The 12,841-nt window shown below is 40.3% G+C and overlaps 1 protein-coding gene across 1 annotated transcript in view; it reads right to left on the bottom strand.

The window, feature by feature from the left end:
- Nucleotides 1-9,985: 9,985 nt before the first annotated feature.
- The window catches only part of arl8bb (ADP-ribosylation factor-like 8Bb), a 46,389-nt gene continuing 43,533 nt past the window's right edge, over nt 9,986-12,841 (bottom strand). Inside the window, exon 9 of the mRNA XM_048606469.1 lies at nt 9,986-10,811. Within this exon, the coding sequence (XP_048462426.1) occupies nt 10,762-10,811 (50 nt within the window). The 3' untranslated portion in view covers nt 9,986-10,761. The remainder of the gene's footprint in view (nt 10,812-12,841) is intronic.

Here is a 12,841-nt window from a genome sequence, read left to right as displayed (position 1 = left end):
TCTAAAGAAGGGTCTCGACCCGAAACGTCAGCCTTCCTGCTCCTCTGCTGCTGCTTGGCCTGCTGTGTCCATCCAGCTCTCCACCGTGTTTATCTCACTTTCACACAAGCCTGGGTTGACCAGAGCTTCCTTCACCCCACAACCTGCTCAGATCTGACGAATAGGAAAGGATCCTTTGTCGTGACGTTGACTCATAGGTTAATCCACGCGTCAATCACAATGGTTGCGAGCCTGGTGAAGTTCCAATGTTTACCTCCCGCCCCACCCCTCCATCGAAATCTGACCAATAGCGAGGAGGGCAGGACGAGCCGCCCCCGTCATCAGACAACCGGAACAATCAACTGGTGGCCAGCGCACAGTCAGAGATAATAAGGGCTGGAGCCGGAGATGGAGGAACATAGGAGGCCAGGCAGCGTCAAAGGAGCAAGAAAGCTGATAAAAATTGAAAGAACTGCGGATGCTGTAAATCAGGAACAAAAGCAAAGTTGCCGGAAAAGCTCAGCAGGTCTTGGCAGCATCTGTGAAGGAGAAAACAGAGTTAACGTTTCGGGACCGGTGACCCTTCCTCGGAACTGGTGGTGGCTGGGAAAACAGCAGCTTATGCGCAGAAAAGAGGGAGATGGTTGGGGGAAGGGAGTAAACCATAGGATAGAGCCCGAAGAGCGAGAAAGGCAGTTGGACAGACAAAGGAGTTGCTACCGATCAGGCTGGGAGGGTGAGTAATGGCAGGCTGTGTGGTGGGGAAGCTGGGACATGGGAGAGTTGAGGCCCTAAAATTATTGAACTCCATATGGAGTCTGGAGGATCCCCAACCGGAAAATGAGATGTTGTTCCTCCAGCTTACGTTGGGCTTCACTTGAACACTGTAGCAAGCCGGAGACAGAGATGTTGGCCAGGGAGCAGGGTGGTATATGGAAGTTGCAGGCAACGGGTAGTTCAGGGTCTTTTTTGCAAGCAGAACATAGATGTTCTGTGAAGCAGTTGCCAAGTCTACACTTTGTTTCCCTAATGTAAAGGACACCATGTTGTGAGCAGCGTATACAGTAGACTAGAAAGCAGACTAGGAAAGTTGATGTTTCAGGTTAGGACCCTTCTTCAGATTCCCAGAAGGGAGCATGTCCTACCTCAGCAGCTGCTGATACTCTGACTTAAGGAGTGCTGCTGTGTCGTGGACATAGAGTATTTTCAGCATTTTCCATCTTCACTTGGATCTTGAGCTTGTGCAGAATTTTACTTTTCTTTCACTACATCAGAAATAATGTGGTCATTCTCTGGAAGCTTGCTATGCACATACACGTTTATAGAACCGTCAAGTCATTGTAATTCAAAAGGACCAGACCAGTTGCTCTCGCATAAGAGAGCTACTACTGGTGGTTGTTTAATCAGAGGGTCACCTTGCCTTACAGTAGCAGAGCAAGACCTCAGCCAGTCTTACAGCTGAACCCCTGTTGATGTTACTCTGCACTAAGCTAATGTATTAGAACCCAAGTGTTACAACAGCAACAACACTTGACAAAGAAACCTGCTGCCACCCATCACTCCCAGCTACCTCTTCAAGTGAGCAAAAACAACATCTGGGAAAGATGCAGAATAGCCAAATGGCCATCATAAATACTAGACCACATCTCGATTATGTGAAAACATTCATCGGAAAAGGGTGGTAAGGCTGCTATATAAATGCACTGATTTCTCAATAGAAATGCAGCATGTCTAAAACAAACAATTAAAGTCAAATAAGACAGATGAGTTGATGTTTTGACCATATTGAATACAAACCTTCAATATAACAAGGTAAAACTATACATTTAAAATTAAAACTGAAGACGACATAAATGGGAAAGTTTCCCATTCTCTCTCTTCTACCACCATTCTCCCCCCCCATCCCGATTCTTGTACAATGTCAATCATCCCTCCCATCAGCAGTCAGAGTCAGCGTTAACTGGAAACCTAATTGGTACATCCACCTAATTGTCATGGCCACTTAGAACTTAAAGACTTGGGTGTTCTGTTGCAAGTGACTCACCTCGACACTCCAAAGCCTCCCATCACCGAAAACACAGAACTAATGCGTAAATTTACCTGGATGGATAAGGTTGACACATACAGATTCTCAACAACATCCACAACAAATTGTCATTCCAAAGAGTAACCTAAGCATCTAATGCCATTATAGTACACTCTGGGGCTGCATTATGTCCAACTGCAGGAATGTACAGCAGACTGTCCAGGTTGGCATAATTTCAAAGCCACTACTTCCATCATGTGGCAGGACTTGCAAACATCTTCTCCATACTCAAGCAACACGTCATGCCATATTTCTCAGAGAAGTTAGATATTATCATACTATCTGAATAAGGGTCGCTGGACCCGAAACAGTAACTCTGATGTTTCATCACAGATGTTGCCAGACCTGCTGAGCTTTTCCAGCAACTTCTGTTTTTGTCCCGATTTACAGCATCCGCAGTTCTTGGGGTTTTTATTTACCATACAATCATCATTGCTTGCCGCCAGATGCGGAACCACAGGAAGAGGAAAAACAGAGGAGAAATAATAATTCCCAAGGGAGTGACATAAAAGGATTTGCTCAGAGAGAATCAGAGGAAATGTTTCATACAGATGGCTCTTGACAACCCTGAATGATAATGAAGTCGTAATGACAGGACAAAGGTAATGCTGAAGAATCTGGTTACGGTCATCCATAGCACAAAGGAATGTGGTTGCATTTGTTGGATGTCAGTCATCTCAGATCCAGGACATCTCTGCAGGAGTTACTTAGGGTAGTGTCCTAAGACCAATCTTCAGCTGTACCAACAATGACATTTCCTCCATCATAAGGTTACAAGTGGGGACCTGAACTGTCATATTGTTCAAAATCATTCGTAACTCCCCAGATTCTGATACAATCCATGTCAATCTGCAGCAAGGCCTGAACAGTATCCAGACTTGGGCTACAAGTGACAAACATTTGCACCATTTAAATAACAAACAAAGACTACCTCCAACCAGAGAAAAGCTAACCAGTGACCCTAAACATTCAATGCCATTAGTTTTGCAGAATCCCCCAATTATCCTGAGGGTTACCAGTGACCAGAAAGCGAATTGGACAAGAAAATAAATACTTTGGCTACAAGAGCAGGTCAGAGGCTAAGAATGCTGAAGCAAGTAGTTCACCTGACTCCCCAAAGTCTGACCACCATCTACAGGATACAAGTCAGGAGTATGATGTAATTCCCCTGCTTGCTTGTATAAGTACAGCTTGACAACACTCAACAAGCTTTATACCATCCAGAATAAAGAAGCAAATTTGATTGGTACAACATCCACAAATATGTACTCCTCCAAAACCAATGCCAACAGCAGCAGCATGCAACACCTACAAGATACAGTGCTTCTCTTTCTGTTTATTCATTAACGGGATGAGGACATCGCTGACTAGACAGCATTACCCATCCCTAATTGCCCAGAGAGCAGTTCAGAGTCAACCACGTTGCTGTGGGTCTGCCGTCACATGCAGACCAGACCAGGTAAGGATGGCAGTTTCCTTCTCTAAAGGACATTAGTGAACCAGATGGGTTTTTCCAACAATCGACAGTGGATTCATGGTCATCATTAGGTTTTTAATTCCAGATATCTTATTGAATTCAAATTCCACCAAGTGCCATGGCGGGATTCAAACCCAGGTCCCCGGAACGTTATCTGGGTCTTTGGATTAACAGTCCAGTGATACTACTGCTAGGCTGTCACCTCTCCAAGGCCTCTTTGATAAAACCTTCCAAAATCCACGATCACTACCATCTGAAAGATGAAGGGCACCACCTGCAAGTTCCTCTCCAAACCACTCATCGTTTTGACTTGGCCATATATTGAGATTCCTTCAGTGTCACTGGGTCAAAGTCAGAAGCTCCCTCCCTAAGAGCACCGAGATTGCACCTACACCAAACGGACTGCAGTAAGTTGCCTTCTTGAACCACTATCATCTTCAAGAGCAACTAAAAATAGCTGATGAATGCTAGCCCAGCCGGTGAAGCCCACATCCCCTGAATGAATTTTTATTTAGAATACGGTTGAGGTTTTTTTTGCACAGTGCATTATCATCCTCCAGTGCTGTATTACAGATACTGTTTAATTTGATCTGGAATGTTTCAAGCTACAAAATTCAGCAACTCAACCAAATTACTCAAAAACTAGCTATTATTGGTTAAGCAGTACAGCACTCAAATTTAAAAGACTTTATCATAATTAATATTTTCAATAAGTCTAGAATTACTTATAACTATCCTTCTGTATGCACTGTTAGGCAATTAAGGATGTTTTTGATTCTTGAATCTTAGCTTACATAAAAAGTGCTTGCTGCTACCTCTGCAAAATGAAGCTTTGATTAGTCACTTATTTAACAATTTCAGATAAAACAAAACTGCACCAAATAATAATTTACATGAATATAATCTGGATCTTCCATTACTGAAACTGATTTGTTGCAACAGGCAAGTCATTAAGAGCAAATCGCTAAACACACAAGTTAGTCAGTTTCGATAAAAAGACATTATTCAAAACCATGTTCTAAAATGTTTTAGCTGGAGCATAACACTTGTCTTCTGATTTCAGATACTGCCTGGCCTAGTGTTACAAGTGAGGGATTTTGGAAGATTATTTATGAAATTCTCCTTATTGCTTAAATTTTACCTAAAAAAAGATGATCTGCTGAAAGTTCCACCGGATGACTGGCCATTACGATCTGGTTACCATGTGGACTGAGAGCCCAGGTAAAGCACTACTGAAATGCAGATGTCAGGTTTAATACCTAAAAAATAAATGGGGGCAAACCAGTTTGCGGTTACACACTTACTATTTTTCTTAGGCTCAGAAAGAGGAAAAGCCCTGGGAAGAGAACGGGGAGCAGCTTTAACTAACAAAATGGGCGAGAAGACCTTATCAAGTCAAAGAAATAGAACATGCAAACTTATGACTCAGATTTGTGGAGTGACTAGCGAAAGGAATACAAATGAGCCTTCCTGCTGAACAGCAGTTGGGATTTCTAGGAATTCTAAAGGACTTGAATATACACACTCAGCTAAACAGGGAGATGCAGGTCCTTTGAAACTGGGATTAACATTGGAGCAGATCGGATAAAAGTTAAAAGATGAGGTGTGCACTGTAACGTATTGTTGTGACATTGGGTTACCAACTGTGTTCAAAAACCAGTAAGGAATATCTTTTGTTAGTTAGTGCATCAATTGCCTACCAAGATGTACAATAACTCGCTTTCAGTTAGTTACAAGAAAAGTTTTGAAACCTGAAATCTTGCAATACAATTCCTTTAAGACAGTCATTAAGAAATCAACATCTGTTTGAAAAGTTTAGTTCTCTTTCAGGGATCATAACTGCATTTTGAGCAACTTGCTTTTATGCAAAATTGCCAGCAGCTGCAGTTTACTTGGACAGGGAAAAGATCAAACTTAATTTTAAAACTGAGTGCAAGGCAGAAATTGCTAGATGAGAAAAGATCAAATCTGGCTAGTTTGTGTACAATCATGGTAATCATATGATAGTGTTAATGGAACTGTTCACTAAATGTGGCAAATCAAATCAATCTTCTTCAATTAGACCAAGCCATGACAAGGTAATCTAAACAAATATTTCGAAATTATTCAAACTACCTTAAAATGAAATTCTGAATGAATGCAATCTTCTTGAATAAATCAATATGAAATGCTTGTTACCCTAGGGAGCTGGCTCAAAGGACTAACAGCTATTCAGTTCAGAAGTCATTTGGACTTCAAACATTAACTATTTCTCTCCTTGCAGATCCTGCTAGTCCTGGTGAGTTTCTCCAGCACTTTCTTTACTCTTATTAACTGTTCTTAAAGTAAAATAACTTGTCATGACAGATGCAATCAAAATTAATCTGAAGAAAAAATCTGTGTTTTAGGTGGTTAATCTATACAATCGGCTCTAAGCCTTACATATAAAGTAAACACAATAATAAGCTGCGGATCACATTTAAAAAGCAAAATACTGTAAAAGATTAATGTTCCTTCCTTAAGCCTCTAATACTTAGAAAAATTGTTCTAACTTTCACATTGACACAACATCCTTATTGAAAGTTTTCCAAACTATTGAACAATCTGTAGCAACCTTAAAAACTAATTCCTTATAGTAACCGATTTAACGACCAAGAACAGTAGCGTTCATTCTATCAGGATTTAGATTATTTGCTTATGTAGAAGCTGGACATTGTCACGAGCCTAGTTATGATTTAAATAACGTATAACACATCGCTTGCAAGAACTACAATTCAATCTATGCAATGCTATTATTCAAACATCAACTGGTTTCCACGATTAATATGTTCACTCAGCGCATTAGGAGAGCTCCAAGTGCTCCCTCCAGACAACCTCAGTTCCGACAATCCCTTCTTGTGACACCTTAGTTTATCCGTTAGGTCAGGGAGAGTCTCAATCTCAGAACTTCGCAGGAATGGAAAGCTGGCTTTCTCCCAGGTATTAGCACAATCTGGACAGGATAAACTTGGAACGCAAAAAATTATAGAAACATGTATAGAAACAATGAGGGGCAGAGATAGGGTCAATATGATGAAGCCTTTCCCCTTAATACAGGAACCAACCACCAGAGGTCACAGACTAAAGGTACAGGGGAAGAGGTTCAGAGAGAATTTAAGGAAGAATTGTTTTACCCACATGGTGGTGGGCATCTGGAATTCACTTCCTGAAGATCTGACAGAAGCAGAAACCAATTTTTTTTTTTTTTTCTTTTTTTTTTTTTTTTAAAAGTACTTAGATGATCATTCAAAAAGTCATAGCATGCAAGGTTCCAGGTTCACTGCTGAAAAGTGAGACTGTAGTAGAAAGGTGCTTGATGACTGGCATGGACATGGACTGAAAGAACTCTTTCCAGTTTAAAGTTCATTTTAAGATCAAGTGAGCTGCTGCAAATGCGCACAATCAGAATGTACGAGCATCGAGGGAAGCTGACCCAATTGGACCTTAGGTCACAAACACTGACAGCAAGCAAGGAGAGCCCAAAATGTTAGCTTCATCCTCGTGCTGAAAGTAAAATTTTGAACACTACCAGCAATGAAGCTCAATCAGGCAGTCTACCATTACAGCAGTAGTCCTGTGTCAATTGCAGTGAAATAGAAGCTGTGTTGGCTATCAGGGTATTTGTGTTAATGGAACTGTTCACTAAATGTGGCAAATCAAATCAATCTTCTTCAATTAGACCAAGCCATGACAAGGTAATCTAAACAGAAATATTTCGAATTATTCAAACTACCTTAAACACTATGACTATATGATATGTCAATGGAACTAGCATGAACTTTATTTTAAAAACAGAATTCAGAGTTTGGCACTTTTTAAAAACAACCATTTGCTCTTGGGTTTTGATTTTATGTTGGCTCAATAGCCCAAGTCTGTCCCCACAAATTCTAGAGTGAACTCAACAGACTGAATGGCCTCCTGTACCATAATGACTGACTATGAATGGTTACATCTCAATCTTCAACAATCGTTTGCTCGTGTTTGTCAAATTGTGTTGAGACTTTCAGACAGGCATCTGTGGCCACATTAATCCATCATACTCCCACCCCTGCAATGTCCCAAGACACTAGTCACCAGCACTTTATCTACACAACTGGAAATGAACAATACATGTTGCCTTATTAGCAATGCTTACATCTGGTGAACAAATGAAGTAACCTGTAGCTGCAGTGACCAGTCAATTGAAGCCTCATTCTGATCTATTTTTCATACCGATACAACAAATACTCTCACTTCAGGTGAACCAAGTTCAAATGCAGTCAACTAATTCAACTTTAAAATCCAAAACCTGGGACCAATATTCAATTGAAACCACCAACTGGCCTAAATTATTCAAACAAACGAGGCTTTGAATTAGTTTGATTCAGTAAAACAAACCCAAGTAGTATTTTGTAATCACTTGGTTTTGCTCAACAACACTGCTCAATGTCACTGGTTCCAAAGAGGTTTCAGAATAAGGCATACACAAATGTCAGCAGATACATGGAAATAACTTTACCTCACTAAATTTGAATGATTAAATTATTTAAATCATGCTAGCTTGTGAAAATTTTTTTTTCAAACTCTCAAATATTTTATAGAAAATGCTGCTTTCTTTGAGTGTGCACAAGTTCCAGTGAGGTGTGGCAACAATTTAGGAGCAGAAATAGCAACAGTGGCCCATTCAGCCACTCAAATCAGCTCTGCTTTTCAAACGAAGATTGATCTCGTTGCAGCTAAATGCCACTTTGCTCACCTATATTCCATAACCAGGGACCCTTGTAGATCAAAATGAATGAGTACCTTGTAGCTTTCAATGGCTAATAACGCAAAGATCAGCTGGCTTATGATAAAAGAAATACCTCCTCATCTCACTTCTAAAACGGAAATCCTGTAATTTCCGAAAACTGAGCGCCCTGTGGGGAAGCATCCATCCAGCATCTATCTTGTCAAGCAGCCTCAGAATCTAATAGATTTTAATAAGATTGCCTGTATATTTAAAAATACAAATTCAGGCCTAACCTGCTCAAAACCTCACAATACAATCCCTTCATTCCAGGAATCAGTAGAGTAAACCTTCTCTGAACATTTTCAATGCTATCATAACAAAACCAAGGGCAAGTTCTCCATCAAATGGCAATCACATGCAGATGGTCACTTTTTTAAAAATATAAAACAAGAGAATTGCATTTCTGGCAGGAAATTAGTTTAATTCTCCTTCAAAAACACAGCCATATTTGACAGGTCCCTCGCAAAGCAAACAGACAAGGGAAGGCAAACCACAAAAATCTTATCACAGCACTTGGTTGCCATATTCCCATATTTAAAACTCCAGCATTAGAACCAGCCACCTTGACAACTCCTGTACAAAAGCAAGTGCATCAAGAAAGTGTGAGTTTCAGATGCTGAGGTTGAGTAGATGTAGCAGGGAAATGGAAGTTCAGGTCTGCCAGTGGGGGATGAGGGGTCAGGGGTGTAAGTGGTCGGGGTGGGGGGGGGGGGGGGGGGGGGGGAGGGAAGAAGGGGAGGTGGTGTTGTTGGGGTGAGGGGCAAATTGGAAATCAGTTTAATAGTACTCAGGAGTTAGACTACGTTTTTAATAGTCTAAATCTCCCCACCACCCCCCAACCAAGTAATTATTTACATTACAGAACCTTACGAATCCTCAGATTTAAATGGATACTTTGAGGGCTCCAGACATACAGGAACTGCCCATCAGAATCTTCCATTTTCTAGGCAATTGAGTCTGCTACATCATGAATTCTGCAGGGTTTCCATGTGCAACTCTAATCTATGCTGCAGAAATGATTATCTGGCCATTGGAAAATCCAGATCATCTGTACATAATGTCAAAGGTGCAATTCTGAACAATGCTCTGTTAATTGCACCAAGACTTAACTATTATATTCCATCCCCTTTAAAATAAAGGCATTTCATTTGCCTTCCTATCAGAATGGAATTTTCGTTTACAAGAATATCCAGATTCTACTGCAGTTTGTAGAAATAATATTTGGTTGGTAGCTTATAAGACTGGGAAATAAGGAAATGGCAGAGGGTTTTAACAAACAGTATTGTGCCCCGTCTTCACAGGAGAAAACACAAACCACCCACGAATAGTTGAAAATCAAGTGGTAAAAAGGGACAAGCTTTAAACCTGTACATGCAAGGAAAACAAACAGGACTGAAGTCTTACAAGTACCCCTGGTCCTGATGGTCTGCATGCTTGGTTTTGAAAAGGAAGTGACAGCAACAGTGGACACATTAGCTGTAATTTCCAAAATTCTCTACAATTAGAACATAGGGGGCCTCACAATAAGGCCAAATTACACATCAGGCAAGCTCCTGAAGCAACAAATGCAACTGCAGTCTACTAGACTGCCTTAAACAGAAAAGTGAGCTGTGTACACAACAAAAATCTTTGAATGATAGCAAATATGACAACAATATGCTCTCATTAACTCCATTTATTTCAACAGAAGTGAGAGGAGAGCACAATTATTCACAAGTCAACTAAATAGAAAAAGTAAACCAATTCAACATATATTATTTACAAATCTTGTAATTTGAAGTTTGCATGCATGGTTACAGAAAGGTCACATGTTGCCCAATAGTGTCAAGACTCTAATGTTGAAGCAGTGTATTCAACCAGCACACCCAATGCATAAATTTCAGTTAAAGCACGTTAAATAAACTTCAGTGATGGTCCCCCAACTACAACATACATATTATTTGTCTGCAAAAGCTCATGACTAAATTAAATACTGTACCAACTGTGAACATTTAAAAAATTCTAGTGACATTGAATTATCTACAGCACCAACACAAATACAGGGTGCAATGTAACATGCTCTAAAACCCCATTTGTAAGGAAATTAATGGTGAGAGATTGATAAAAGCTATAAAAGATTACTTGATACTGCAGTTCAAAACACATTTCAGGCTAAGAAACAAGCATGATTTTCATGGGCTCTTCCTTGTGCTTTTCTATCACTGACTTCAACATTTGTCTCAATCATGATTTTATATAATGGCATTGGTAAAGCAAGTTTGTCTCTCACAATGAGAACATACTTTTCAGCGGATGTGTCATGAGGGACTCAAAGTATTTCAATATATTCAATATATTCAGAATAGTGTATTTCTGCAGGTTATCCATGAAGAATGAAGTAAACTGAGTGCAGAAAGGACTGTGGCCAATCACACAGATTTTCACCATTAAATTTCAGCTTCTTCTGGATTTTGAGTGCTGAATAAGCCACTGCAGAGTAATATCTAAATAAAATAAAAATACAAAGTTAATGTTACTGCAAAAAATGCCCAGATTTTTGATAACTGAAACAATGTCAAAATAGTCTGATTCTCATCTGCACACCAGGAAGAGAATGTACAAAAAATTCACATCTATTTAATTTCAAACAATAAGCAACAGACTCAAACTGCTCCAAAGTTAGTATTAACATGACTACTTACAATAAAACGAAATATTTACACAACCATAATACATACAAGTACAAGTACAATACATGCAATTGCAATTAACTTGCAAAAAAACTTTGACTACAAGTTTTAAGTTCAGATTGGACTAGTCAATTTTACAAAACTGCATTTGCTTAGAGGTCTGAGTTTGACGTTCATATTTGTAAATATAGCATTTTCTATTATCTGCAGTAGACCTACATTATCAGCTTAAAAAGCATTTGACCTCAAACTGGTTTTTCACTTAGAGAAAGTATGCAAAGTAATACCTGGCATGCATAGTTTAAACTAGTGCACAGAACAGTTTCTTTCAAAGCCGAGAAAAGGAAAATTGTTTTCTCTGAAAAGTCTCTTCCCCAGAAGGTACAGGAGGCCAGACCTTTAAATTTATTCAAGCCGGACAGATTTCTGATAGACGAGTGTTTATGGAATACAGCCAAGAAAATGAAGCTGAAACCACAACCACATTAACCATGATTTTACTGAATGTTGGAGCAGGTTGGAGGGGTCAATGGCCTACTTCTGCTCCCAAGATCTATGTTCTCATGTTCAAGGTAATCAAACTTCAACCATGACAATAACTAATCTTGTATACAAAAAAAAAATTGGATACATGATCCTTTTCAAAACACGACCTTGTTTCTTCAAAGTCAGAAGTCACACGACCAGGTGATAGTCCCACAGGTTTATTTGAAATCACAAGCTTTTGGAGCGTAGCCCCTTCGTCAAGTGGAGAGAGAAGCACACCGTATACAGAATTTATGGACAGAGAGATCAAAGTATTAGTCAAATGGTGTGAGTGGAGTGTTGAATAATAAGTCTCTGCAGGTGATCAAGTGTTAGACCATGTGAGTAAAGTGTCAACAGCTGAATAACAAGCGAAGGCATGACCTATACTCGGATTAAATGAGGCAGAGAGATAATTACAAAAAATTTTAAAAATAAGGTAGCGCTTGAAACAAACCAAATGACTGGAATAACAAAAACCGAAAGAACTGCGGATGCTGGAAATCAGGAACAAAAACAGATGCTGCTGGAAAAGCTCTGGAGGTCTGGCAGCATCTGGGAAGAAAAGAAATCAGTTAACGTTTTGGGTCCGGTGACCCTTCCTCTGACGGTAGCTGGGAAATGTTCAGTTCATATGCAGAAAATAGGGAGGGAATGGGGTAGGGAGTAAACGAAAGGCTAGATGCCGAAGAGAGAAAAGCAGTTGGATACACAAAGCAGTTGATAACGATGTGGCTAGGATGGTGAATAGCTGTTAATGGGGACTGTTCGTGACTAACAACAGGTGCTGTGTAATGGCAGGCTATGTGATAACAAGGCCTGGTGTGCGGGGCAGGGGCTAGGACATGGGAGAGTTTAGGCCCTAAAATTATTGAACTCGATATGGAGTCCGGAGGGCTGCAGGGTCCCCAGGCTGAAAATGAGGTGCTATTCTTCTGTGACGGAGATGAAGGAACTAAGAGAATGGGATGGAATCTTTACAGGAAGCAGAATGAGAGTCCAGGTAGCTGTGGGAGTCAGTGGGTTTATAGTGGATATTATTGACCAGTCTATCTCCAGAAACGGAAACAGACATTGAGGAAGGGAAGGGAGGAGTCAGAGATAGACCAGGTGAAAGCAAGGGCAGGGTGGAAATTGGAAGCAAAATCGATGAACTTTTCCAACACAATACGAGGTGGGGAAGCAGCATTGATGATATCAATATGTCAGAGAGAGTTGTGGGTGGAGGCTCGAGTAGGACTGGAACAAGGAATGTTCCACGTACCCCATGAAGAGACAGGCATAACTGGGGCCCATGTGGGTACCCATGGCCCACTCCT

This window comes from Rhincodon typus, chromosome 16 (genome assembly GCF_021869965.1).
Source record: "Rhincodon typus isolate 14 chromosome 16, sRhiTyp1.1, whole genome shotgun sequence".
NCBI lineage: Eukaryota > Metazoa > Chordata > Chondrichthyes > Orectolobiformes > Rhincodontidae > Rhincodon > Rhincodon typus.
This window is presented reverse-complemented; position numbering and strand designations above follow the sequence as displayed.